This window comes from Oryza brachyantha, chromosome 1, assembly GCF_000231095.2.
Source record: "Oryza brachyantha chromosome 1, ObraRS2, whole genome shotgun sequence".
In the NCBI taxonomy this organism is placed as follows: Eukaryota; Viridiplantae; Streptophyta; class Magnoliopsida; order Poales; family Poaceae; genus Oryza; species Oryza brachyantha.
Genome location: NC_023163.2, coordinates 19,081,369 through 19,108,698, shown reverse-complemented (window position 1 = coordinate 19,108,698; position 27,330 = coordinate 19,081,369). Strand labels below are relative to the sequence as shown.

General features: G+C 42.9%; 5 protein-coding genes across 8 annotated transcripts; 2 read left to right on the top strand and 3 right to left on the bottom strand.

Moving 5' to 3' along the window:
* Positions 1 to 240: 240 nt before the first annotated feature.
* Positions 241 to 3,907, bottom strand: LOC102699833 (5'-deoxynucleotidase HDDC2). The gene is made up of 8 exons (XM_006646077.3): positions 3,538 to 3,907; positions 3,096 to 3,220; positions 2,904 to 2,941; positions 2,608 to 2,718; positions 2,446 to 2,525; positions 1,508 to 1,544; positions 735 to 776; positions 241 to 635 (listed from the first exon to the last, which is right to left on the bottom strand). Exons 1-8 carry the CDS (start codon positions 3,832 to 3,834, stop codon positions 553 to 555), a joined length of 813 nt encoding a protein of 270 aa, XP_006646140.2. The 5' UTR covers positions 3,835 to 3,907; the 3' UTR covers positions 241 to 552.
* Positions 3,908 to 4,119: 212 nt separating this feature from the next.
* On the bottom strand, positions 4,120 to 10,225 carry LOC102701868 (serine/threonine-protein kinase STY13-like). Its single transcript, XM_006644357.3, has 6 exons — positions 9,685 to 10,225; positions 7,583 to 7,704; positions 5,695 to 5,891; positions 5,426 to 5,600; positions 4,775 to 4,909; positions 4,120 to 4,675 (listed from the first exon to the last, which is right to left on the bottom strand). Exons 1-6 carry the CDS (start codon positions 9,998 to 10,000, stop codon positions 4,466 to 4,468), a joined length of 1,155 nt encoding a protein of 384 aa, XP_006644420.2. The 5' UTR covers positions 10,001 to 10,225; the 3' UTR covers positions 4,120 to 4,465.
* A 3,885-nt stretch (positions 10,226 to 14,110) lies between these two features.
* On the top strand, positions 14,111 to 19,951 carry LOC102699556 (dual-specificity RNA methyltransferase RlmN). Of its 4 annotated transcripts, XR_001551814.2 has the most exons (10): positions 14,111 to 14,336; positions 14,450 to 14,552; positions 16,644 to 16,741; positions 16,815 to 16,945; positions 17,045 to 17,153; positions 17,649 to 17,840; positions 17,930 to 18,066; positions 18,412 to 18,697; positions 19,254 to 19,334; positions 19,419 to 19,951. XR_001551814.2 is itself a non-coding variant. In XM_015843736.2 (9 exons), exons 1-8 carry the CDS (start codon positions 14,166 to 14,168, stop codon positions 18,686 to 18,688), a joined length of 1,218 nt encoding a protein of 405 aa, XP_015699222.1. In that variant the 5' UTR covers positions 14,111 to 14,165; the 3' UTR covers positions 18,689 to 18,697; positions 19,419 to 19,951. The 4 variants fall into 4 exon arrangements, 1 of the variants encoding a protein (XP_015699222.1); XR_001551812.2 differs by having other exon boundaries at positions 18,412 to 19,334; XR_001551813.2 differs by having other exon boundaries at positions 18,412 to 19,334; positions 19,414 to 19,951.
* Positions 19,952 to 20,991: 1,040 nt separating this feature from the next.
* Positions 20,992 to 23,602, top strand: LOC102699274 (CASP-like protein 4U1). Its single transcript, XM_040520160.1, has 3 exons — positions 20,992 to 22,031; positions 22,841 to 22,976; positions 23,088 to 23,602. The coding sequence occupies exons 1-3, from the start codon at positions 21,142 to 21,144 to the stop codon at positions 23,274 to 23,276; spliced, it is 1,215 nt and encodes a 404-aa protein (XP_040376094.1). The 5' UTR covers positions 20,992 to 21,141; the 3' UTR covers positions 23,277 to 23,602.
* An 840-nt stretch (positions 23,603 to 24,442) lies between these two features.
* On the bottom strand, positions 24,443 to 26,653 carry LOC102701589 (probable glycosyltransferase At5g03795). The gene is made up of 4 exons (XM_006644356.3): positions 26,309 to 26,653; positions 26,091 to 26,221; positions 25,326 to 25,674; positions 24,443 to 25,243 (listed from the first exon to the last, which is right to left on the bottom strand). Exons 1-4 carry the CDS (start codon positions 26,651 to 26,653, stop codon positions 24,557 to 24,559), a joined length of 1,512 nt encoding a protein of 503 aa, XP_006644419.3. The 3' UTR covers positions 24,443 to 24,556.
* Between the last annotated feature and the right edge of the window lie 677 nt (positions 26,654 to 27,330).

Genomic DNA, 27,330 nt, shown 5'->3' with positions numbered 1-27,330 from the left:
AAGGGGCTCATGAGAGTCGAGTGTCAGTCAACTTCTTGCCTCACCAAGCGACCATCAATACCAGCTCGCTTTCCACTCAAAGTTATATCATTTCTTTGCGAAGACGAGGTCAGCCCTCACAAACTTTGGAGGTAGTACTACCTCGTAATATAACATGGGCAATATTTACCGAAACCTACCGCCAAAAACGTTGCCAACGAATAAACGTACCATGGTACATCAGTTGTAAAACATAAAGCAGAAATAAGCTATTATTATTATTACTTTATTATTACCCGAGTTCATGTAAACTCCTTGGATCCCTAATTATTAGGGGTATACAGCAATTGCTCAGTAAGTACTGCGAATCTGAGAGCAAATTCAGCCCCTTAACTCTGGACAGGCTCAGATCCTTTGTTTTGGACAGTACTATTTCCTACCAAGTCTGCAACAGTCAAATTAATATTGAAGTTGGCTCTGGAGTCTGGACCCTGAAACTCTTCACACCACCCCGTCATGACGGCACTTTGCAGCAAGGCTACATAAAGCAATCAAACATAGGGCTAGCCACTTCTACTTCTGTTTTTCGCATCTTTGTTTTCTCCTTGCATTCACTTCGGCAGCCCAGCTCTTGCCGATCTCTGTCTGGAACTTGCCTGCAGTAACAAGTGTTACATATATATTTAACAAAAGACAACTATAAATTTTGAAATAGCCTCCTGGGAAGTTGCAATAATGATTAATCACAACATTACCGGCAGTCGAGAGGAAGAACTCATCTAACACTTTGCCATGTTCTGTAAAATGAGATTGGCAAAGTCAGGGTCACAAATCGATTATTATTTACTCCCTTCGTTTTGCATTATGAGTTATTTTAGGTTTGTCCTAAGTCAATTTTCTTCAAGTTTTACCGAACTTATAGAAAAATGTAGAACCATCTACAGCACCATATTAGCTTACTAAATTCAGCATTGAATATATTTGTATAATATATATGTTTTGTGTTGGAAAAATTACTGCGTTTTTCTATAAACTTGGTTAAACTTAAAAAAGTTTGACTTAGGTCAAACAAAAAATGACTATAATATAGAACAGAGGTAGTACTAGACAATGCGCATTAGCTATGTACAGGATGAGTAAGATGACAACATAGGCAGAGGTTCGCCTCAAAAAAAAAAAAGGCAGAGCAGAGCAGAGGCAGCTGAAACTACAGTGTACAGTGACTGAACAAAAAGACGGTGGCATGGGCAAGCAGTTTGGTGTGATTGTCAACACGAAACAATACTATTCAAGGTTGTTGGTTTGCAAAGCTAAGCATCGATAAACATATTTGCTTTGCTATTGCCAATTCAATAGCAAAACATCAGAAATGGTGTGATAAGAAGCATGATATATCTTGCGTACTATCATAAGAGCAAATCGTTTCAGAGTAAGGAGCCAATCTAGACCTGGTAGAGTTCACATTGGTGTTAAAATGGGTAAGCAGCTACTTAGATGTAAAAAGATTCGAAATACAGAAAAGTAATACCTTTCTCGTATTCTAGAGCTTGAAGAATCATTTCGACCTGTAAAACAAGAAAAATACAAGAAATGGTAAAATCTCCTCCAACATAGTCACCAAATAGAAGACAAAAACAAACAAAAAGACAATGAGAGATATGCCCCAGAGTAAAACTGTAATACTGAAAATGAAAGGTATGTTTCATGTCCATGACACACCAAAATTTAATAAAAATATTACAAAGTTACAATACAAGTTAACAATATGTTGCATGGGACCCCAATTATGTAATAAAGAATATTCTTACAACCAATTTTGTATGAGTTGAAGTATTGGAAATGTAGAATATTTTGCATTTTGCACAAACCCAAAAGTTCAATGAATTACTGAAACCATTCATTGCAACATTTGTTACATTCTTGTTTACTTCCATCTATGATAATGAAGCAAAGCAAAAAATCATTCGATTCATATGAACAAACTATTTATCCGAGTGATTTTTTCACAAACTCCAACATGATTTCACCACGGGTTCATACGCTAGCAAGCTTGAAAGTTGTAGAACTTTTCTGAATTTGTACCAAGTCCAAACTAAACAAAACTAGGACCAGTTTGGTAGGGCTCTAACTCCTAAATTCTAACTGTGGAGTGGACTTGTGGAGCTATCGGAATCCCGCTCCACCCCTCTAGTTCATTTTTTCATATCACTCCAGCCCACTCTATTCCATTTTCTAGTTGAGCAGAAGTATCTGGTTGGGCTCTAGATCCAGGAAAGGTGAATCTAGGAGCTGGAGCCCTACCCAGTAGGCCCCTAGTATATTAATAAAAAATGATAATTCTGATACACATTTCAATAAGATTCCAGATTGAGAAAATCCAAATCAACATTATAGAAGGCACAAGTTAAGAATTAAGAAAAAAAAAAAGAACAAGTAGTCAGTTCAGAAAATAAAAGGCATTCTTACTTTATCAAAATCCTTTACAAGGTTGGCTTCAATGGATGAATTATTTTCATATTCTTCCCAGAGCTCCTTGATCTCATCAGCTATAAAAACCAAATACTAAAATTAGCGACAATGGATATCAATACCATCCTTCATGTATCACAATCCCAAATGGACACAAACCTATTGGTCCTCCACCAAGAACTTCACACATTTCATTTAGAGCCTTTTGTTCACGGCGGCTTTTTTCCGCTTTAGGTATACCGTCGGATGGAGTAATGTCACCAACAATAGCTGTCAAACAAAAACATTCAAAACCTGAATAGAAAATGATGCCAAGAAAAGTGAGAGCATACAGTCCTACAATTAGGGTGATAAATATTGGTAGATGAAGTGCAAGAGCATATTATCAACAAATGCATACAACAGAAAACTAAGCTTAAAAAGCACTCCCTGAGATAGGATGGTCCTTGACATACCTTCAGCAATGTCATGCACAATAGCGATTTTTATACATCTGTTCCAGGTAAAACGAATATATCATCACAAACAAGTAAATGACTGATTTTGAAATGAAGCATCAAACATCTGGAATTTTGTTGTTATCAACTTACTAGCTGAACAAAGAACAAAGACAAAAGGCTACTCAAGCTTGAATTAAAAACACAAACCTCTCTCGATCTACAGCAGGTAGGTCACCGGCAATCAAAGCCATAAGGGCCATACGGTACATGTGATCAGCAATGGACTCAGGACCCTTTATGCTATGGTTTATCCAGCCTTTCCTTTTAGTGGTCTGCAGAACAGAATACAAACAAGTGAACAACACAATATATCGCAGAATAAGCACAATAGATGTATAGGCAACCCATGCACGGAGAGATGGGCGGGATCCAAACCCTTATTCATATGCTGGTGACTGGTGACACATCGACTACTGTTAGAAAGACACCTATAATGATTATCATATCGCAGAATAGTTACATCAGAATTACTTCTCCTTTGGACTGTTTCACATTCCCCAAGCTACTACGGGGAGTCGGGGACTAACGAGTATGACCAGCCCGATTAGCGCCAAAGGCGATCAACCACGACGAGTATCCCATGGTGTACCTTGAGGCGATGGCAGAGGGTGAGGAAATCGATGGCCGAGGAGGCGGACGCCGCCGCGGAGGGCGCCGGCGAGGGCGGCGCCGCGGCCGCGGCGTCGGCGGGCGCAGGCGGCCGCCTCGGGACAGGCGATCCGCCGGGTCCAGGGCTCCCGGAGACAGCGCGGACGCCGGGCGCGAGGATGCGCCGGGGCGGGCGCTCGGCGGAGAGCGAGGCGGGGACGATTCCCCGCGGCGGCGCGCCGCGGCGTAGGAGGCCGCTGCGCCCCGGAGGGCCCGGCAGCCGCGTGGTCGCGGCCATCGGAGAGAGGGCTCGAGGGTGCTGGATCGGGAGGCTACGGGGTTTAATGGAAGCGCCGGAGGAATAGGCGGCGGCGGTGGGTGTCCGCTGCCTCCTATGACCTCTCCCTGGACGCGGACGGGGTAGGTCGGTTGGTCCGCTGGTGCACGGGACGGGACGAGGCCTCGAAATCGGACGGCCAGGGGCCATCCTCTCGAACATGCTGATGCTGCCACGCCCCTCGTGGCCATCCAGCCGTTCGAATTATTCGTTCGCGTTTCATAGTTTCATGTGTGCTAGTGCTTAAAAGTACTCGGAATTATACACCCAGATCCGGATCTTTATTAACATTCTGCAAAGATATTGGTTACACTGCAATAGTATACAGTGAGTCAACTTCATGACCATGATGAGATTGTAAAACCTGGTGAGCAGCCCAGTTCTGTCACAATAATCTTGATCATATGGTAGACCATGCATTAGGATTCGCACCAATCATAGAACGCTCAAGCTGAGGTGCTGGACCGTCGGGCATTTACATCAGACAAACTCCCCAATTAGCCATAATAGCAGACGCGATTAGATTACACTGAGTTATAGCGATATCATATCGGTCCTCTGGTGGGTGACGCCATGAGATGAGATGAGGGTGTCAGGGGCCTCGGTACCGCCGGAAGCACGAGAAGCATCCCTGTGGCTGATCTATCGGGATCATGCCACCGCCCTTGGACGTGTCGATCGCCTCCAGCATGGACACCACCTCCGCCATCTCAGGCCGCTTGTCCGGGTTCGCGTCCCAGCAGCGCTTCATCACGTTAGCCAGGGAGCTCGGGCAGCAGCGCGGTATCTCAGGCCTCAGGTTCTGTACATCGTCAAAGGGTTGCGATTTTTCCATTTCAGTGGTTCAGAGCTCAGGAATCAGAGAGGTGACGTGTGAAAAAAACGGGATATGAAGTTTTACCTGGCGAACAACAGCTGAAGTGACCTCTGAGAAGCTCAGATCAGGATATGGCATATCGCAGCAGTATATCTCCCATAGGCAGATTCCAAAGCTATATACATCACACTTTCTGTTGTAAGGATGGCCATTGAGAACCTGCACAATTATGCCAGCGTATGGCAATAACAATGACAACAGTACTCTAGATCAGTCCATAAAGACGACATCAGTACTCTCTATCAGTCCATATAGACCGCATAAGCACGGGATTTTTTTTATTTAAAAAAACAAACTTCCAGGTGTGCTTTAGTGCCTTAGGGATTTGCGTCATGAGCAAAATCTGCTCATACAACTAGATAGTGGAAACCAGAAATTTAAGATGCATAGAAACTCCCGGCAAAAAAAAAGATGCAAAGAAAAAGTCTGCTGCCATCCAGCTGAAACCAACTATTGATGGAATGATAACCGCAATTTGGAAGATCACAAAAACACACAGCAGGGAAATGAATTATATGATTAGAGGGCATGGAAACCTACGATTATGAATACACCAAACAAGAAACTTTTCAGTTATATGCAATGAGTTTTCCCTTCTAAAATAGATAGTTTGGTATAGCTAAATACCTATCAGAATAAATGATATAGGATTTCCATATGGTTGAAGGCGATTACCTCAGGTGCCATATAACCAAGTGTGCCTGTTTCACCCGTCATATCACTAGGATTTGAAGCCTCAACTCGAGCAACACCAAAATCAGCGATTTTCACGGTTCTTGTTTTGTCAAGAAGCATATTTTCAGTCTTTACATCACGATGCACTATCTTCTTTGAGTGAAGATAGCTTAATCTGTCAAAGTGCAAATCCCACAAACAGATTAGATAAAGGGAATATAGATGCGAGATCCAGAAAAGAACCAAAAGAAACTAAGTTTAATACTCACCCCCTGGCAAGATCAAGAGCCAATTGTACCACAACTTTATAGGCTAGCTTCCTTCTCCTGTTCTTGATCAGAAAATTTTTCAGTGCACCTCCGGCAAGGTACTCAACAACAACGCAGCAAATATTACTTGGCATGCCAAAATGTCCATGTTCTGTCTGTATGTTTAGATCTCGTGCACCCATAATAGCCCCAATAAACTGTCAGGTAAATTTCACGATATTGTTAGGTCAGCCAGATGAGAGGTAGAAGACATCTATATTCACGAAAAGAATGAATAAAATAATTATAATTGCTGATAGTCCAAATGAATTTTATAAATGGCATAGACTCCTGCATATTGCTTGGTAGATTCGTTACCATATGGTAAGATCAAATTTCATTTTAATCATGCCCCACCAAATAGGAGTACACATATTTATGGTACCAAATTCAGTTTTGCTAGTATTATTAGTAAATACCTTAGACTTTCTAAGGTGCATGGGGCAGTTGAATCCTTACAATCTAGTGGTATACTCCCTCTGTTATTTTTTATTTGACGCCGCTGATTTTTGGATTCATGTTTGGCCATTCACTTTATTTAAAAATATATATAAGTATAATTATTTTGTTGTGATTAGATTTTTTTTACTGAAGATACTTTAAGCATGACTTATTTTTGTGCATATTTGCACAAAATTGAATAAGATGAACGGTTAGAGATAAATCTAAAAGTCAATGATGTTAAATAAAAAAACGAAGAGAGTAAAAGACAATGTGCCTGTGAGGAGATACTAAAAATATGTGCCAGGCATTAATTAAAACATCAAGTGAAAGGTTAGATTAGCAACTTTATGCATATTATCACAGTTGATGGTGAAGGCCAAACCAGTAAATAACTAATCCTCTCGCCAAGTCTGTTCCATTCAGGCAGTTTTGAGTTCTTTTGGCAGAGGACAGTGGACTGAGCAACGCAGCCATCATGGCAATGGTCTGCACGTCATGGGCTTAGAAGCTCAAAAAATACAACGCAAGATAGGTGATATGGCGACTGCTGATCTGCACCTTGGATGCCTTGATGGGCAGAGGTAATTGGCTGCCATGGTGGTTGACCGTCGTGATGTTTGGTAATACCCGCAGGCAATGAGTAGCTGATTATGCAAAGGTCACCATCCTACTGTACATACAGATCGAAGATAATTATACGCTCTTCTCAATAGTCTAATTTTAGATAAGAATCAGTAGAGGGGAGAAGAGATTGGTTCTGGATTAGTGGTGGGAATCTGAATTGTTACAAAGTTAGTGACCACGACCACGAGCAGCCAGTGCATATGGAAGAATTTGGAAGCGACAAATGGCTGGTCTGGAGAGAAGTTCTAGTAAAAAGAATTACTAAACTACTCACGTTTATGTCGTTTCCTATTACTAAACTACCCCTAAAGCAATCAACGGTAGATGTTTAATAGCAGGGGAGGTAGTTTTGGCATACCTCCCAAGCACCATAAAAGCTTTGAATACATTAATAATTATTTTATGCAGAAGAGGAAACATGGAATCAAATTTTGGATATGACACTGGGTAGTAAACTAGTAATGTAACTAGCACCATTGAGTGTGAACATGAGTGCTGGTCTTTATGCTGTCAGATCGCTAGCCATTTGGAAAAGCATATTACACCAAAACGGATGATTTCCTGCATAGATTGTACTGCCATAGAATATCATACATAATACAAGTTTGCCCACGTGACTGTGTCAAACAATAACGAACATTAAATTTCAAGTAGCCATTGTAAGTTATATTCTGTAAACCAAAACTAAATATAAATTGTTTTGTGTCTATTTATCAGCGAGATGAATTAACTTATAAAATTTGAAGGGGCGAAAAAAATTTCTTCTCAAGTCAAAATTTACCTTGGTAACATTTGGATGATCAAGCTTATGCCAGACAACAACTTCTTGCGCAAATGCTGCTCTTAGTGAAGAAATTTCTTGTTCTGATCGATGGCCATCCTCCCCCCAATCAAGTAATTTAACTGGATCAGAGAACAGAAATATCAGTTTGTTCAAATAATGGAAGCTACAAGTAGTATTTTTTTTTCTTTAAAAATTCATTGGTTGTGAGCCTTATGGCAGAAACCAGGTAAGCAGAACATTTTCATTGTCTAAAAAAATGTTTATTCAAAGTTAGAAGCTATAATGAAGTAGTACGTGCTATATATTTTTTTATATCAATAGCACATTCTTGATTAGGGCTAAGGGTAACACAACATAATGTTTAGCTATGCCTTTCTCTCTGTTGTCCTAAAAGGCTATGTCACTGCTAATGTTAGGAAAGTAGGGCAAAAAGAAGACACAGATTTAACATGCAAAACCCCTCCAAGATGGAGAGGAAGAAAACCATGGGAGACAAAGTCAACTAATAACAACAACGGGTTACATGTACAAGGGTGGCTTATATTTATAGGCACAAATTAGAATAGGACTAGTATTGTACTAGGGACTAGTATTTGAGTAATCCAACAAACCTCCCCTTGACTCAAAACCCCTATAAATATATGTCACCCTTGTACATGTAACTAGTTGCTCTTATTAGTTGATTTTGTCTCCCGTGGTGTTTTTCCTCCCCACCTTGGAGGGCTTTTGCACATTCAATATGTGTCTCCTTTTTGCCCTATTTTTCTAACAGTTAATTTGTCATATATTAGTATCCATGTCAATTTTATATCTTGCCTATCTAACATGGAGAACAAACGTGGGCGATCTTTTTAGGGTTTGACATGTCAATGAAGCCACATACGAATTTGAACCTGCCTGGGGGAGTCGAAGGTGACAGGTGATGAATTATTCATGGCAAGTGGTGAGGAAGGTTATTTCGTTGTACAACCAAAGTAGCAAGGAAAGGCAAGCCAATAAAATATTCTAGCGAGTCAGCAAACACTTCGAGAAATTGAACACGCAGGATAAACTCTGACATTTAAAGTAAGAGTTGATGGGGACTTGAACCCATGATCAGAGCCACTGCAACCTTGTGCCACCACTAGGCTACAAGAGTATCAAACAGTGATTCAGGATTCTAATTGCACCCCATGAATCCTTTTTTGCCAGGCTGATTAAACATTCACCAGACGATATATTAAGATTAGGAAGATGCCTTATGAATATAGTTGATTATTTCCATTTCAGAAATTGTACTGAATTTCCAGGTGAACGAAACATAGCATGCATGGGGTGATAAAGTTCTGGACAGACAAACACGTTGAGTCCGCTTTTGCCTTCAGCCATGTGATTATAGCTAGTGAGACAGTTCAACACTGCAATTTATATCCCTTCACCGCCCTTTTTTTTAACCTAAATTTGGTTCAGATGCTTTTGAATTTCCCTGGTCCATGAAAAGTACCAGACCTTGTTGCAACTTGCAACTTTTCTATCTAAATATCCGCTGCTTTAATCTGTAATCTTCAACCCCAGGTGTTCATCATAAGACAAAACACATGAATCATGCCTAGTAAAGCTTTTAACTGTTGGTTGGTTCAATCACATGAGAGGGGTTGCACAGCAAAAGCAGGCTTATCTACCAGAATTCACGGAATACACCATGGAATCAAGAAAAGCAGAGGTATCACCTTTAGCAATTTGCTGACAAGGAAAAGCACCAGCGACACAACGAGCGAAAACAACTCCCAAAAGCACCCGAAACAACCACCTACGGTAAATGGCATTGCCATCCATCAATCGATAGGTTCTACTGACCTACTCCATAGTCCATAGCCTAATCCAGGAAGAACATACGGATGAAAATAATTTAAAGCGCGCATCAAACTTTCCTAAAAACATGGGGGAGGGATCGACCGGAGCCAGAAGCCTAACGCAGGAGAATCTACTAATAAGCAAGTAAAAGGCCAACAGGGCCATTTCATCGAATAACTCATGGTCATGGACAGCAAAAACATGGTCAGCGCCTAGTGGACTGATATGTGTAAAGCAATCGAGTGTTTTATGGCAGGCAAAAATACCAGCGACGTCCTGGCCGTCGTAGACGCCGCGGTGGACGGTGCCGAAGGTGCCGCGGGCGATGACGCCTTTGATGACGAGCTTGGAGGGGTCAACCTCCCAGTCCTCCCGGCGCCGCTGGTGGTGCAGCGCCTGGGGAGGCTCCTCCCCGAGCCTGGTGGACTCGCCGCGCCGGCTCCCGCCGCCGCCGTGCTGAGACGCGGCCCGCTCAGCCGGGCGGCCGAGGTGGCGCTCCAGCTGCTCGTCGAGGCTCTTGAGGTCGATCTGGTCCGCCCGGACGAACCCGGCGTCCCCGCCCGCGCCGCCGGGATGCCTCATGCTCGGTCGCACTCGATCGGTCGGTCGGTCGGTCGGACGTCGAACGCTCTACGTGCTCTGGCGTTGTGGTTGCGGCGGCGCGGTGGTGGTGGTGAGGGCGGCTAGGCTACACGGGAAGGGAACGGGGTTGGCGACGCGGAGGCGGAGGCGGTCCGAGGTCGTGCTTGGGAAAACTCCATGTGAGGGGGCGCATTGGGGCGTGCGTGCGGAAGGCGAAGTAGGCAGGGAGGGACGGGTGATGACAAGTGGTGACCGAAGGAGACTCGTGTCGCGGGCCCCGCAGAGGGGGTGGGTGCGGGCAGACTCAGGAGGTTTCGGTTGTGGTTGTGCCATTGCGATGTGAGTTTGCATCCCGTCGAACATCACGTGCCCGTGGACGAAAAAAACGTGCAACGGCGCAAGTATTCCTTTTTTTTTTCTTCCGACAAGGTGCAAGTATTCCTCTTTTCTCTATTCGGATGCTTTAATCGGGGGCCTACCTTAGATTTTTCTTAAAAGAACTAGATGTACAACTTTTGATTGAAAACCACTCCAAAACTTTCAAATGTAACCGAAGTATCATGTTATGTTAACAGTAAGATAGCAAAAAGGTTTAAAAAACATAACGTTATGGACACGACTAAAGATGAGTAGAATATATGTTGATAAGTTGATGTGAAATCATCACATAAATTCTAAATGAAAAATTAGAATGACAAAAATATATTGAATACAACACTAATAAATATTAGAAATGTAGTACGTAAAAATCAATTTGTGGCACACATGCATGAATGGGTTCAAACTTTCCTATTTTGGCTACCCTATTATGAAAATGGTTTTCTCTCTTGGCTTTTGTGTGGCAATAATAGGGATGAGTGTTCACTTTGTGTGTCATGCATCCATGTGTCATCAATTGTTACTTGGCTAGCATGGACATGTGATATATATATGTGGGTTGATTTTATAATTTTGTTCTATACTATATTGGCTTGCGTGAGGTTAATGTAACATTTACTTAGATCAATTTGATTTGGTTGCATATTCAATACTTCATCTTTCCCATCACATGATCACAAGGCTACCTTTTCACATATACACCTAATAAAGCTTATCAAAGTACTCCTATCCAAAATTGACCCACGTATAACATAAATGTACTAAGAACAACAAAAGAACAAAAACTCTTATGTACTTCGTTTACTCCATGTCGGCCTATGACCCCGTGACGTCGTTTAGGTGCCAATGCATGCATATGGTGTTGCACCGTCGCGAGCTAACAAGCTGCATGAGTATTAATAGACCGTACATATGTGCGTGGCAAATTGTAACCATTACTCCCGTTGGTCCCAAAATAAGTTTTTCTTTTCAACTAAGGCCCCGTTTGGTAAAGGGGGCATAAGTTAACTTATACCTGTACGGAAAACGTAGTAATATATTAACACATGATTAATTAATTATTAAAAAATATGAAATAGATTAATATTTTTTAGAACAACTTTTCTATAGAAAATTTTTTAAAAAATACATTGTTTAGAAATTCGGGAAGCGTGCGCGCAGAAAACGAGAGGAGCTTAGTTACCTTGTGGGCATGCCGAACGTGGCCTAAATGTAAGTAGAAAGATAAACTTAGTGGCTGTTTGAATCAGGGATTTTTTTAAGTCACTTGTCACATCGGATGTTTGGACGTTAATTAGGAGTATTAAATATAAACTGATAACAAAACTAATTACATAAATAAAGGCTATTTCATTAGATAAATTTTTTAAGCCTAATTAATTTACGATTAGCAAATATTTACGGTAGTATCACATTCGCTAATCATGAACTAATTAGGCTCAATAGATTCGTCTCGCGAAATAGTCCAGAGTATGGAGAGAGTTTTATTAATAGTTTATATTTAATACTTCTAATTAGTGTCTACGTATTCGATGTGACATGGACAGAAAGAAAGTTCGAAGAAACAAACACCCCCTTATTTGGAAAGGAGGAGCAGATTTGAAAGTTTAACGTACAACTTTAATAGAAACAGAAAAGAGAGATAATTACAGAAAACAAAAGAAACATTAAATTAATGTGAACAACCGATTTTTATATGGGTAGATGTGACCTTGGTTATAAAAAAAAATGATAGATCTTCTAAGGACTTGGTTTTCTAACAAAAACGCCAAAATGTTGGATGTGATCAACTCATGATTATGCATGAGAAAGGGTGAAAGACTGAAAGTATATCACAACGGTCGCAAGTTTGAAATTTTTTTATTAAATAAATCTTTTTAGCTCGTCACGCCAATGTTATGGGGTGGACAAAAGATTCGTACGGTGAAAATATATCTCCTGAAGGTTTAGTAATAAAATTATTTATTAAAAAAGTTTAAAAAAAATAAAAAATTTCCGCATGTTTCTGCCGTGTGTAAATATTCATGCAATAAACCTACCTGCCAAATATAAAAGAAATGACCAAGTGCTACCATAGAAAAGATGGTTTAGTTCACTTATCAAAAAAAAATTGTCATGTGTTTTCTAGCAAAAATCCTAACGAACAGACACTCGTTACCATGAAAAAGTTCTGGCAGGTGTAATTGTGTAAAGGTGAAACCTCGCAAACTAGTTCCTCTCCTTGAAGATCCCTACATCTAGCGTGAGGGGAAAAAAAGGAAACTCTCAGGTTATGAAATAAAAACTCGCAACCGTGACTTCAAACATTGAATTTTTTTTCCCAAATCTGTCTACTCATGGGAGTTGAAGTTTTCAACTTCAATCCACGAACTTTCTACACAGATATCAAACTCTCAAAAGAACCATTCAAAAACGGTTCATTATAAAGTCTCTAACCATCGATTCAAATACGAAAAAAAATCTATTTTAAATCTAGACCTTTCAACTTAAATAACACAAATTTCTACTTGAAATTTCATCCTTTACACTAAAAAATATGGGCAAAATTTTTATTTGGAGGCATGCCTTCTCAACTAGAAAGAGCACCTTCAATAGATGTCTAAAAAATCCTGAAAATAAGATTTTGGGAATTGAGTTAGAAAATATATTTCCAACAGATTACCAAATAAATTTCTAATATTTATATATACCTAAAATTAGCTCACTTGCATCCTACATTTGGAAAATAAATATGTGTTCCTAATACAAGTTATTCATTTTTAGATTTCTGTTGGAGGACTGTGTAATTTTTATGTTCAATATTTTTTTAGATAAACCCAATACAAGTTTTTGAAAAGTAAAACATTAACATTCTATTGGAGATGCTCTAAGTAGGTTTAAAGATCTGCTTTTTATTGTACTCCGTCTATATGGAAATGCTTAACGCTAGTTAGTTTAAAATTGAACTAGCCAACATGAAAAAAAATTAGCTCGGAGAAGAGGAAAGAGCCTCGTGCATTGAAAAATTATAAAAAGGAGAGGGATAGACTAAAAACACTGACCAGATAAACATTGTGTTTCTCTTAGAGCAGGTATAATAGCAAAACTGTAAGCCAACTAAATATTAAGGTGTAGGAGAGATGAGAGGCGGACTATAAACTTACAGCCGGTTCGAACACAAGAACCAATAAAATCTATAGGACAAGTGGTCATGTATTCTCAAGAGAAAACGATGCTCGCTGCTTTGTTCGCCTCTGGGCATTATCAGTCGACTACAGAAGCATACAACTATCGAGGCAGTAGAACTAAACACTACTTTGGTCTGTTCCCCTACCAAAATTACCAAACCAGACACTCCTTCAAAATTTATTTGTTGACAGAATCTTAACATTACCTAAAGTTTTTTCTCTTGTGGTTAGAAATTACTAGCAATGAACAAAAAAAATCATCAATTCTACTTTACCAAATTTTGGTACTTCTCTGGTCTCACAATTCTTATCGTTTTGAATAAGAGTAAGGTCAGACTTTTAATACTTCGTCTTTAAACCAAATATCACACAAAGCTTGAGACTACCACAGTTTTTTGGGTAAAGGTTCATCTTAAAACCAAAACGTCCTAAGCCTATAAGAAGGTGACCATCTGGCCCGTTGCCGTTTGCAGAACAGAAGGCCGAGCAAACATAGTTGGGCCGTTCTTTTAGTATTAAGAAGTAGTATTGGGCCGTATCGAGAGATACATCCATGTAACTTTTCTGGCGAGAAAAAAAATCCCCAGCCGCGAGAAGCTCACGAAAACTGTTCCCATCCCATGGCGGCGGCGCTGCCTCTCCTCCGGTGGGGCGCCTCCTCCCTCCGCGGCCACTCCTCCCCTCCGCCCTCGCGCCGCCTCTTCTCCGCGATCCGCCGACCCCCCTCCGCTGCCCGCTGCGAGCCCGGCTCGAAGGTTATGCTCAAGGGGATGGACTACCCAGAGCTCGAGGTAAGAGTTGTTTCTCTCGGCTTACGAGTTCCGTCGATCCGTTTGTCGGTTGTTGGCCTTGTTTGTCGTCGTCGGAGGATTCGGTGAGCTGATTTGGAGCGGTTTTCCTCCAGAAATGGGCGCGGTCTCAGGGCTTCCGGCCAGGGCAGGCCATGATGCTGTGGAAATGCCTCTACGGGAACAACGTATGGGCGCACAGCCACGACGAGCTGGCTGGTAGGTTTCAGTTGTTGCTCTCATGCCATGAATTATGTTCGTTATATTTTGGCACTCACCAGTTTAGTTTCTCTATTACCAATTTGAGAACACATGTATACTGCACTGGTGTAAGTCCGCGCATGCGTGTAGATTATTACGGATGCAATCCAGAAGGAAATGGATGCCAAGTGCCAAGTAGATAGTACTAAGGGCTTGTTTGTTTCTCCAAAACTTTTTTTTAAGTACCTGTCACAATGTTTGGACATTAATTAGAAGTATTAAATATAGACTATTAATAAAACCCACCCCATACTCTGGACTATTTCGCAAGATGAATCTATTGAGCCTAATTAGCCCATGATTAGCGAATATGATGCTACAATAAACATTTATTAATTGTGGATTAATTAGGCTTAAAAATTTGTCTAATAAAATCGCCTTTATTTATGTGATTAGTTTTGTTATCAGTCTATATTTAATACTCCTAATTAACGTCCAAACATCCGATGTGACAAGAGACTATAAAAAAGTCTCTGGATCCAAACAGCCACTAAGTAGTATGCTATAGGAGTAGGGGTGGACAGAAAGCTCGTGGCTCGTTAGCTTGCTCGACTCGTGAGAAACTCGGCTCGGCTCGTTTCATTTTTCTAACGAGCCGAGCTAACATTTTAGCTCGTTAGAGATAACGAGCTAGCTCGAATTGGCTCGTGAGCTGCTCGCGAGCCTAACGAGCTAGACCAAAGACACAAGATTCACCGGTGTTCATTGATTTTATCCTGGAATGCATGTGTTTAGTATTTTATAGGTTCACTATATGATTTGTTGGTTCAAACTTTAATATTTAAATATAATTTCATATGATTTGCATGTTTGAAATAAAAATTTGCTTGTATAACCTATTAAAAAATTATTTAGGTTAACTTTTTATGAATGACTCACGAGCCTAACGAGCCAGCTCGAGCTTTATAACGAGCCGAGCCGAGCTGGGTTTTTAGCTCGTTACAATAACGAGCTGAGCCGAGCCAGCTCGTTATCTTAACGAGCTGGACCGAGCCGAGCCGAGCTGGCTCGTTATCCAGCTCTATATAGGAGTTCTGACTTTGATGTGTCAGCAAAGTTGTTTACATGAGAACTGATAAATTATAATTTACAAGTAGGCTGGTTGCTCTAAAGCAAAAAAAAAAAAAGCTACTCTTTAAGTCATTTGCATGTACTTGTTGCATTATGCACAGGGGTGAACCTATGTTCATCCTCCCGGGGGGGTCCTCGGACCCGGGTAAATTATCCAATTCTTACTAAATTATATTATATTAATTAGTGTACAAGTAAAAAAATTAGATAATTAGTATGTATTAGACCCCCGGTAATTTCTGTTCTAGGTTCGTCACTGATTATGCTTGTTCGTTCATTTTCTGCCACATCAACATCTGTGTTTGAGATCGGCCTAACATATAGACATGATCTCTTACTACGTTATGTAAACAGGAAAAATTTTGAAATTCATCTTAATTCGTAACAGCACATTTTTGGTGGGCCGATTGAAAACCAGTGGCCTGCCATCTAACTTAGCAATGGTATTAGTCGGAAAGTCACGTTTCATTAGTGGTATTTTCAGAACCTCCTCCACATAAATGATTTAGGCAGCGTTCGTTCACCCCCCAAGTTAACTTATCTCCCTCATTTTCCGTGTGCACGCTTCCCGAACTGCTGAACGGTGTATTTTTTGCAAAAAAAATTTATAGGAAAGTTGTTTTAAAAAAATCATATTAATCTATTTTATATTTTTTTAATAATTAATAATTAATTAATCATGTACTAATCTATTACTACGTTTTCCGTGCTGGGGTAAGTTAACTTACCCCGACACAAACGAACGCGGCCTTAATGTAGATGATTGGCTTTGCTATCAAATACTGAGTAGAATTTATTTTTAATAAGAAAAGCTAGTAACTTTACCAGAGCTTAAATCTCTACGATGGATCTATATTGTATATTCGAGTGTTTCAGTCATTTGCAATCTACAAGTAAGTTCAGCAATTATCTTGTGTTTCTTTTCCTTGGTGTAATTTTAGTTGAGTGGTTCTGGTCTTTTGCCTCTAACTCGTCCAGGTTTAAACAAGGACTTCAGGAAAATGGTAACAGATCATGCTGATCTCAAGGCATTAACGGTGAAAGATATTCTTAATGCATCAGATGGAACCCGAAAGGTAGTTTCTTCGGTGTTACTTATTCCTTCTCTAGTGTCTTCAGATATTGATTTTGGAACACAGAATGCTACAGATACTGTTCTCTCTTGAAGATGGATCAGTGATTGAAACAGTTGTCATTCCTTGCGCTAGTGGCAGAACAACTGTCTGTGTTTCCAGTCAAGTGGGTTGTGCAATGAATTGTCAGTTTTGCTTCACTGGAAGGTTTGCTTTCTTTGTTTGGATAACACTTACCTTTTATATGATTGTGTATTGCTAATTTTGCAGTTCTTTTATTTTTATGTGATATTGTGATGTCTGTAGGATGGGCTTAAGAAAGCATTTGTCTACAGCTGAGATTGTTGAGCAGGTTGTCTTTGCTCGTAGACTATTTTCAGATGAATTTGGATCCATTACAAATGTTGTATTTATGGTAAGCATATTCTTCATGTTGACTAATGACTACCTTTTATGGTTGTTAACTGAGCAGCTGACTGTGTAGTTAATTAATATAATTCAATTTGTAGGTTTCATCTTGAATCAGTATATATACATTTCACATGCTAATATTCTTGAATTGTCAAAAAAATTTCCTAATGTTATACCATATACCACAATCGTCAAGATAGTCTTATATATCTGTTTTTATGCCTTCTGTTTTTTTCTTACAGCATCACCCTACTTCTGTCTGTATTCCATCTCAATGGCATCAATATTCACTGATGTTAAAATTCAATTTCTTGTTAACTTATTGCATCGTTTTGGAGAACTGTGTTGGTAAGTCTAACTATATGCTCATGGCCTCATGGGTGTGTATATATCTAATATTCACTGGCATATAGCATTTAACTGCCAGTTTGCCTTGCATTTGTTCATACAATGCTTGAGGATATTTTTACAATCTTCCATTAATATTAATGCTTTACAGGGCATGGGTGAGCCATTGCATAATATTGACAATGTACTAAAAGCCTCAGCTATAATGGTTGATGATCAGGGCCTTCATTTTAGTCCTCGCAAGGTCACTGTCTCCACAAGTGGCCTTGTTCCCCAGATAAAACGTTTCCTGCATGAATCCAATTGTTCACTGGCTGTCAGTCTTAATGCAACAAATGATGAGGTGAAATCCAGCTTTGTTAGTTCTGTTGTAAAAGTAGTTTGGCATTTTTCTGTCGTTTTCTATAATCCTATAATATTTTTTCTTCTCAGGTGAGAAACTGGATAATGCCTATTAACAGAAAGTACAATCTCAACTTGCTTCTTGGCACTTTAAGAGAAGAACTTCGTTTGAAAAAGAAGTATAAAGTGTTTTTTGAATATGTCATGCTTGCTGGTGTGAATGACAGGTGAGTGATATTTGGATTATACATTTTTTTCCTGATTGTTGTTGCTTTGTGGCAATTGGCCGATTATATAATGAGGTTGTCTTCGATATAGATTATATAAAAAGATATTTTTAGTTGAGATATAAAATACATTTTTTTAATGCCTGTGTTCCTTTTTCCCTTATTTGGAAGTTTTCCCCAGATAATCACATATAGGCCAGCAAAAATTTAGGCAATAATGGTTAATGTTAATGTAACTCGTTAGGAATTAATTGTCTGTCATGGAAATAACTTTTTTATGTCCTTCCAATAAAATATGTTACCTCTTGTATGCTGAATTTTTCTGTGGATTTACTATGCTTACAGTGTGGATGACGCGAAGAGACTAGTTGATTTAGTTCATGGGATCCCTTGCAAGATCAATCTCATCTCTTTCAATCCCCATTGTGGGTCGCAATTCAAGCCCACTCCTGATGAGAAAATTATTGAGTTCCGCAATATTTTAATTCAAGATGGCCTTGTTGTATTTGTTCGTCTCAGCAGAGGGGATGATCAGATGGCTGCCTGTGGACAGCTGGGAGAGCCTGGGGGCTATCAGCTACCACTGCTCCGTGTACCTGAGAAATTTCAAGTCGCCTTGTGATTATAAACGGTAAGTTCGGTACTACAATCCTGATAGATATTGGAGAATGCTTGAAAAAGAAGATTTGCTTCGGTCCAACAAAAGTACCTCGAGATACCGGTACCTCGCAATACCAAATCATTTCTGATCGTTGGATCTAATCATACACATCCTACTCAGCATTTTTTAGCTGATTCAATTGTGGACCGGTACCTCGAGGTACTATTTAATGGACCGGAACAAATCTCTTGAAAAAGACATGCAAGAATATAGCCATGCAGTTCTTAGAGGGACTGAGCTAAGTACTGTATGTACTACAATTCTCATAGATATTGCCGAACAGCTTGACAAAGACATGAAAGTATAAAACGATGCAGTTGTTAGGGGGACTGAGATCCTCTGCAATGCTGCCCCAGCATTGAGAGCCACTAGTAACTATTAGATTTTTTCTGTTACTTCAACACGGCTGTATCTTCAGCTGACCTGTGGTATGTAAAAAACAAATTTAGGCATAGTGCTGCTAATCTGCAAGTACCAAAAATCCAGTATTTTCCATGGATGTAACTTATATATATGTTTGCATCAGTTTTCCCACTGATAATAACAAACACGTGCGACACAAGGAGAGTTTGGAATGCAGCAGAGGATGGGATGAACCTTATTCATGGTACTTTAAGTTCATGGCAAGTGAGCATTTTACATAGTTTCTGACGCGGTCTAATCGTCAAAGTTAATCCTTTGGTTAGTGCAGGCATGAGTCATTTCCAAAAGTCGCACAAGATTGTGCCTTGCTTGAGATACCTTAACCATTAAGGTGTGCATGCCATTGCCACGACCTGACCACCATACGGAGGAAAAGGAAAAAGCAATAAGCAAACCCCACCAGTAAAAGCCCTTCTTTCTCAAAAGCAACTCTATTATGCTCCATGTATTGAGCGTCTTTAGCACTAATCTGCTGCCGAACTGGCACTCTACACGTCTACTTGTTGCTTTAACAGAGGCATGGATTTGGACAGTTGCTGATTTGCCTGACTTTGTATATCTCCGTTCTCTTCTTCAAGTGACTCCTTTTTTTTTTGTCTCAAGTATTTTGGCACTGGATTCTTGATATTTGAGACAACTTTGATATATCGACTACGTGTTGATCTGAACGATCTCCACCAGTTTTAGCAATAGCAAGATCTGCTGGGGAGCCTTGGCGACAGGGCTGTGACATTTGCTGTTGTCAAGTCCACTTTGAACTAATTCTTTTCTTCCATGTTAAATAAAAGCACAACCTTTTCGCGGGCCCCCCTGTGAAACATCATCTATTAAATTCTGGTTCAGCTGTTCAAGGCACCTATATTCTTCACACACACACACACACACACACACACACACACACACACACACACACACACACACACACACACACATATATATATATATATATATATATATATATGTGCGCTCCCGAAATCCCTCTCTATGTCGTGCTAAAAAAGAATCCGTCTATATGCCATCGCTAATACTGTTTGTTGTTGTTTAGAGCCGATGCTATGATTGATTAAATTAATAGTGGTCCTCGTCGATCTACACCATTTGTTTAGCAGTGATTATCCTCAGCACTCATTTCTTTGCATGAATATAGTTTTCAAGGTGCATGACATACATGCCAAGGCAGCAAAAAAAAATAAACACTGACAGCAACTTATGTTGAGTACAGGGCCCACAAAATCATGTTAAGACGGGTGAATTAGCGGCCCTTTGTGCGAACTACTACCAATCGTACGTCTTCATGGTGTCTGTCTACTATGGTCTTTTCCTGGACAAACCTCCCCATCCATTTCGCTCCTTATCAAACAATCGTTTTGACCCTTAATTTGTAGCCCTCAAAGATGGCTCCAAATCGCCTACCACGACGAGGACAAGGCAATTATTTACGGATAATAATTTCGTCATGCCAGCATTCTGTCGCCGCCTAGATCTGATCATGATCTGATTAACTTGCATCACACGCGTGTTCTAATTCTGTCAAGATTAAAAATATATAAAAAAGAGAGCACAAACATACAACACTTGTCCAAGATCAGTGACGCGATTCAAGAAGGCGTTCGGTTACACGTCCACTCCAGATGTCCTGCCCCTCGTTTTGGGGAAACCCATGCAAGCAACGCAACACATGCCGGCGACGACGCCGGGTCGCAGAGAAACCACCGTGAGATTCAACGGCAAAAAAAAAAATCTTGGGAGGAAGAAAGGATCGGCGCGGGGAGGGAAAAGCGTGCGCAAAAGCGAAGCGTGGCCGTGGCGTGGTGCAGTGCAACGCGAGGGAGGGGGGAGGGGGAGGGCAAAGGAGCAATATAAAACGTGGAAAGCAACACGTAACCTCTCCCCCGTATTTACTTAGCACGGGGAGCCCATCCTTCCCGTCGGATCCCGCCCGCCCGCCTCCCCTGTCGCTCCCGCCCCGCGGCACGTCCACGCCGCGCGCGATGGGCGAGACCCCGCGGACCCCGGCCCCCGATAGGCCGCCGCCCCCCGTTCCCGTGCCCGAGCCGCCGCCGGCGTCGCCGCCTCCCGAGCCCGATCTATCGTCACCGCAGCCTTCGCCTTCGCCCTCGGCTTCGGCTCTGCCGTTTCTGGAGTCGGCGCCTTCGACGCCGCGCGAGGAGTACCACACGCCGCCGCCGTCGCTGGACGAGGCGCGGGACGAAGCGCTGGTGCCTCAGCAAGGGGAGGGCGTCAACGGGGGATCGGGAGCCGCCGCCAAGAGCCCGCAGCTCTCGCCGGTGCGGCTCCACCCATCGTCCTACCGCTCGCTGCCGCCGGCGCAGGGCTCTCCCACCGTCGACGGTGAAGATGGCGCCGCGACGGCGGCGCTGGCACCGGGACGCCTTTTGCCCCCTCCGAAGCTTCACCTGGCGATTGACCGTCTCGTCCGGACGCCGTCCCCGTCCCCGTCGCCTACACCGCCGTCGCCACTGATTCCCGCGGCCGGAACCGTGTCCACGCCCACGCCCACGCCCAAAAGCAAGAGCGGGCAGACCACGCCGAAGCACGCGAAGGCGTTGAAGCCGCCGGCTCCGCCCGTCGCGACGGCGATCACGATGCCGATCGACCCGAAGGAGGAGGCCATCACGTCGCCTCTGCAAAGCAAGACCGCCAAGCTCGACCACCTGCCAGGGGCGGCAGGGAACGGGATGCCCGCAGGGGAGGTGCCGCCAGAGGTGGCGGCCGTGGCCGCCGTCGGGGAGAGGAGGACGACGTCGGCGACGCTGCGAGTGGCCACGGCGGTGCTCAGCCTGGTGTCATTCTCGCTCATGGCCAGCGCGCGGACGTCCGGGTGGGACGGCGACCGCTACGGCCGCTACGAGCAGTACAGGTTAGCGATCACTTCCCTACATGATCCTCCCCCCCTTTTTTTTTTTCAAATTTTTGTCGGATTTTGTCCTGGTTTTGACGGTTATGGGAGTTGGTACTTGTGGGAGCAGTTAGTTTCTGACTTATTGGGGGTGTGTTTTTTCCCCTTTATTCAAGACTCATTTGCTGCCTTACAACTATTGGGGTTAATTCAATTCTAGTCAATCTTACTGATTTGATTGTTCAGGAATTTTTGTCCGGTAATGGCTTGTTTAGCGCACAATTTCGTTACACGAACGTGGATCCTGGTTCTGGGACGTCATACTCGGTGCTCCTAGTTCAATAATACATAGTTTTCACGTGCTCTGCTTGAAAGGTGAAATCCAGAGTTTATCGTGGTTTGATGTTACGTACGTTGCGCTTCGAGTGAAGATTAAGAAATTTTAAAAACCTTGAGATAGAGATACTTATTTTGGCTCAGGTCGCTTACAGTTTAAGACATTGTTTGGGGAGCTCAGCTTCTTATAATCTGAAAAAAAAAACTGAGTTTTCCAGTTTATGGATTATAGTTTATCTTTCAAATTCTACGATTGCATGTTGTCGTAATCTAACTATTGTTTAGAAGAGCTTCCGACTACTATAGATTTTGTGAGAAACTCTCGCCGCCAGAAGCTCCCCAGACAGGGTATAAGGTTCAGACAGAAAACTAATGTGCTTTCTCTGCATTCCTAAACGCTTAGCTCTGCACTATAGAGGCACAGAGCTTTTCCTTTGATCTTTTGGTGGTTTAATAACTTCTTTCTCCCCAAATGCACAATACCAAAATGGCAGGTACGCCGTCGGGGTGAACGTGGTCGTCTGCATCTACTCGATCGCGCAGGCTGTCGGCGAGATCCGCCGCCTTGTTTCGCCAAGGTTTATTTTCAGGAGCATGTCGAGCTACTACTTCAGTCTCTTCCTGGATCAGGCAAAGCCCAGTTTTCTCATCCTTCAGACGAATTACGCCATCGCAAAGCAGGGTGAGGCAGGGGGGTTTTGCCGCTCGTGATCATCTCATCTTTCCAGAATCTCACCGCAGGTGCTGGCGTATATGCTCATGTCGGCCTCGTCGGCGGCTGCGTCGCGCAACGATCTGTGGGTGTCCAGGTTCGGCAAGGATCCGTTCAACAAGAAGATCAGCAGCGCGGTGTGGTTTTCCTTCATTGCGTTCATCGGGCTTGCTACCAACTCCCTCATCTCCACGGCTAATCTCTTCAGCATGATCTGATACGCACGGTCATATCTCAAGCTGATTGAAGATGCTACTAGTTTCCATCGTGTAAATTTTGCGCCAAAATATACAGTATACAACCGTCTAGGATCATGATCAGGAATTCATTTGCGCACGAACAATAAAATGTAGGATAAAATGGGTTAGTTCTGTAAAGTACATTACATTCATATGTAATCTCGTGATTATCTGTAATATCTAAGATAGCACAGGATCTAAGATGTTGCTTTTGTATGAAAAAAGAAACAATTGACCATCATTTCCTATATTGTCATTTTTCTAGATTTCTTTGGAGATCAATTCAATTCTCATTTAGATTATACCCACCAAAAAGTATCTCTCATATGTTTGGGAATTGGCTGGTGGGTGTCAACAAAAAAGTTACGAAAATTATTCTTGTAGGGGCTTCCGCCATATGTTGGGTTCTTTGGCTTACCAGAAATAATATGATTTTTGATAAAACACCATCAAAATCTTATTTGCAGGTACTTTTCAGGGCAACATATTAGCTTCGGGGTTGGGCCCAACTACAAAGGCATGATGATAATATAAGTTAATAAATGATGCATGTCGTAAACTAAAGTCGACGATTATGCACCTTTTTGCTAACTTCGGATGGAGATTCTCGAATAGAATTAAGTAACTAAGGGTTATTTTATCTTGTGTTGGTGTCTTTCAGTTTAGAGTTTCTCTACACTATACCAGTGTGTGTGAAACTTATTCATACACGGATTTTGTAATAATTGGCCGTAGCTCATTGAGCAAAGACCGGAATGTTATTCCATTATCTAAAAAAAGCACAGGATTAAGAGTACATGTTACTCTCTTCATATCCGTAAGACTAGCTGTTTGCATTGGATACTATTCCCCGTCCGGCAAAAGGAACATAAGCTGATGGCGACGCTGCTGTCTTCTGACACCACTATTATGTACGGTTCTCGTTTGATTGCTTCCGGTCTTAAACTTACTCCTTGATTTTTTTTTCATTCGACGATATTAACTTTTGGATTATCTTTAACCATTTTTAATTCAGAAATTTTGTATAAATATACAAAATTATAATTCATGCTTAAAATTTCTTTAATGATAAAACAAATCCAAAAAATAATTAATAAATATGTAATTTTTTTAATAAATCAAATGGTTAAATGTAGATCCAAACGTCAGTAGTATGTATATGTAATAGATCAGCCCTATGCGCGTCTTCACAATGGACAGAATCTTACGCCGAACCAAGAACATTTCTCTGACGGTACCATCTGATGCGAGCCGGTTTCCTACTCGTGGAGCTCAACTTGGTTCACCCTGCTCAGCCAAATGGAGTGCAGGATCATGTGGAAGAGATCATACCGGAGTGGCCTAGCGTGCCAGAGGAAATGCATCTGCAGCTTCTTGACGCAGCCGTGCATGGCCACGTACTTGCGAAGCGAGATCCCCTGGAGTATCTTCTTCAGGTCCGGTATGTCCTTCTCGGCGACGACCACCGCGAAGGCTCTCCAGTCCAGCACGTCGCTCAGCGGCAGCACGAAGTTGTCGGCGATGATCACCGGCACGCACTCGTAGTAGAGCGCCTCCACGATCCTGGGGCTGTTCACCTCGTACCCCATGGGGCAGAGGCAGAACCGGCTGTTCTTCATGTGCTGGATGTAGCTCATCCGCCGCGACACCCTCGCCGGGAGGGGGCCGTACACCCGCATGTCCTCGTCCCGCCCGTCGCCCCAGTGCCTGAGGAGCACCGGCCGCACCCTGCCGTGCACGTTGCCGGCAAAGAAGGCGAGGATGCGCCGCCGCGACACCGGCAGCCCGCCGACGTACCGGAGCGGCCGCCTCGGCGTCCGGATCGTCGTCTCCGGGAGCGACACGTCCCTGCCTGGAACGAAGATCCCCTCCGAGCTGTCGGCGTTGCACAGCGCCTTGATGCTGTTCCGGCGCAGGTCGCCATGCGCCGTCGTCGTGTAGCCTCCCTGGCATCGCCCAAGAACCAAACAGGATCAAAACCGGATCAAAATCGCCAAAGAAACCATAAGATTCAAGGTCTTGGCTCACCCAATCATGGCAGGCGACGAGGAAATGATCGGCGCCCCCGGTGCGATTCCAGAACGGGTACTTGGCGGCGAGGCCCTTGACGAAGTCGCGGAGGTACGCGGCCAGTGGCCTGAGGTTGTGGGAGTCCGGCACGTAGAGCGAGACCCTGAGGCGCTGGGAGCTGTAGGGCAGGTAGAAGAGGTGCGCCTTGGCGGCGTCGGCGACGGCGAACCTCCGGCTCTCCCTGAGGAGCTTCATGAACCAGCCCTCGGACGCGTAGATGCCGCTGAGCGGAGGCGTGTGGAAGATGGGCCTCCGGCCGTCCTGGTAAATGTAAACTTTGAGTATCCGTTCCATCAGTTCATAGCTCCTGGATGATCACATTTCGCTACAATTATGACAAGCTTAGTCACCATACCGAATTTTCAGTGGTGCAATCTGTCCAAAATGTAGAAATGTTAAGGTAAACACTACATCATGAGGAACGTAAATGGGCAACATGCGGATATGTTCACAACTTCGGACTGATCGAAAATTTGAGTGTATCGTGGATCCCGCAAAAGAAAGAAAGAAAGAAAGAAAGAGGAGACATTCGAATTTTAATTTCAAAATCTCACTGAAAATTTCTTAAAATTTAAGATGTTCTTAAAACCTAAATCTTGGTTTCTCTGACTTCTTTTTTTCGTTCGGAATATTGAATCCTCAAAAAACCATCTTGCATCATCATTCCGTCAAGCAGAAGCAAACGCATGCATGCAACCATTAATTCCTGTGTAACGTGGTTACCTCTTGAACTGGGAGACGTTCTTGAAGAGAGGCGCGTAGAGATCGGGGTCGTCGACCACCGGCGCGGCGGCCATTATCTCCTTCTTGGCGTACCGCAGGGCCTCCTCCGGCGCCATCCTCCAGTACGACGGCTGATCACCAACGCGTCAAATTCACAACAAACTTGATCGGACAAAATGCACCAAGAAACAAACGGACATGCATGCGCGTATTCCTACCTCTCTTCGCCGTGGCCTTGCAGCGGGCGGCTGCAGCACGGGAGGAGGCGGCGCCGCGGGTGCTGGAGGACGCGACGACGAGGGTGGCGGCAGCGGCGGAGGCGGCGGAAGGGAGATCGCGATGGACAGTTTGCCGGCGAAGTCCGTGGCGGAGACGTGTGGTGAGGATGGGAGGGAGAAGTTGAGGAGAACGGTGGCCGCGGCCGCTGCGACGAGGGAGGCGATGACCGCTACGCGGCAGCAGGAGACGGAGAGCATTGCGCCGCGGCGGTGGAGCCGGCGGCGGGACTGGCCTGCGGGGACGGAGGCGGGGTGTTGCACGGTGGCGAGGCGCGGTGGCGGCATTGGGTGGAGGGGAGAGGCATGGATGGGTGGAAGGAAGAGCGCGCGCGGGCTGAGCAGGCTTGCGCTGCGCGTGGTCGAGTTTGTGGAGAATCGCCGGGAGGCCCGGGACGGATGCGGTGTATCTTCTCGTCAGAGTCAGATAGGTGGGCTGTGGGGCGCATATGGCGTCTGGACATGCACAGGATGGGATGATTCTGGCCCGGTTTGGTCCGAGAAATGGATATCGACTGGAACAAGGGGTGGCATGGGCCCGAGTTAAATCAGGACTGTTGCTTGCATGCGAGTCAGAGTTGTGATAAAACTTAAAAAAATATGTAGAATATCTACACTAATGGTGGTGGCAATCTATCGACCATATTATATATTTTCTTATCAACTACTTCTTTATAAATAAATATATATATAAATATAATATTTAAAAATAATCGTATGAATTGGTTCTATTTCATCTCTAAAATACAAGTTCTAAACAATACCAACATACGTATAATTCATATTTCTCCGCAGCAAAGTATGAGTATTTAGCTAGTAATACCATAAGCTCCGAAGAGCATATATTTTAGGGACAATTTTATTTCTACCCTGATTTTCAAATCTAATATTGATTTTACCCCTCCTTTTTAGGGTTTTCGTTTTTGCCCCTCTTCTTTGAACCGAATGAACCATTTGCCCCTATT

What these genes read in the sequence shown, in the direction of transcription:
- LOC102699556 (XM_015843736.2), top strand. Translation starts at nt 14,166, where the DNA reads ATGGCGGCGGCGCTGCCTCTCCTCCGGTGGGGCGCCTCCTCCCTCCGC. An exon ending in CATCAGATGGAACCCGAAAG is followed by an intron (nt 16,742 to 16,814) that starts GTAGTTTCTTCG and finishes AGAATGCTACAG; the next exon opens with ATACTGTTCTCTCTTGAAGA. An exon ending in CAGTTTTGCTTCACTGGAAG is followed by an intron (nt 16,946 to 17,044) that starts GTTTGCTTTCTT and finishes TGATGTCTGTAG; the next exon opens with GATGGGCTTAAGAAAGCATT.
- LOC102701589 (XM_006644356.3), bottom strand. Translation starts at nt 26,653, where the DNA reads ATGCCGCCACCGCGCCTCGCCACCGTGCAACACCCCGCCTCCGTCCCC. An exon ending in CAAGGCCACGGCGAAGAGAG is followed by an intron (nt 26,222 to 26,308) that starts GTAGGAATACGC and finishes GTTGGTGATCAG; the next exon opens with CCGTCGTACTGGAGGATGGC. An exon ending in TCGTCGCCTGCCATGATTGG is followed by an intron (nt 25,244 to 25,325) that starts GTGAGCCAAGAC and finishes GGGCGATGCCAG; the next exon opens with GGAGGCTACACGACGACGGC.
- LOC102701868 (XM_006644357.3), bottom strand. Translation starts at nt 10,000, where the DNA reads ATGAGGCATCCCGGCGGCGCGGGCGGGGACGCCGGGTTCGTCCGGGCG. An exon ending in CGACGGCCAGGACGTCGCTG is followed by an intron (nt 7,705 to 9,684) that starts GTATTTTTGCCT and finishes TCTCTGATCCAG; the next exon opens with TTAAATTACTTGATTGGGGG. An exon ending in CTTCAGCTGTTGTTCGCCAG is followed by an intron (nt 4,676 to 4,774) that starts GTAAAACTTCAT and finishes GACGATGTACAG; the next exon opens with AACCTGAGGCCTGAGATACC.
- LOC102699833 (XM_006646077.3), bottom strand. Translation starts at nt 3,834, where the DNA reads ATGGCCGCGACCACGCGGCTGCCGGGCCCTCCGGGGCGCAGCGGCCTC. An exon ending in TTGTAAAGGATTTTGATAAA is followed by an intron (nt 1,545 to 2,445) that starts GTAAGAATGCCT and finishes CTTGTTTTACAG; the next exon opens with GTCGAAATGATTCTTCAAGC. An exon ending in AGCTCTAGAATACGAGAAAG is followed by an intron (nt 777 to 1,507) that starts GTATTACTTTTC and finishes CTCATTTTACAG; the next exon opens with AACATGGCAAAGTGTTAGAT.
- LOC102699274 (XM_040520160.1), top strand. Translation starts at nt 21,142, where the DNA reads ATGGGCGAGACCCCGCGGACCCCGGCCCCCGATAGGCCGCCGCCCCCC. An exon ending in GGCCGCTACGAGCAGTACAG is followed by an intron (nt 22,032 to 22,840) that starts GTTAGCGATCAC and finishes CCAAAATGGCAG; the next exon opens with GTACGCCGTCGGGGTGAACG. An exon ending in TCAGTCTCTTCCTGGATCAG is followed by an intron (nt 22,977 to 23,087) that starts GCAAAGCCCAGT and finishes ATCTCACCGCAG; the next exon opens with GTGCTGGCGTATATGCTCAT.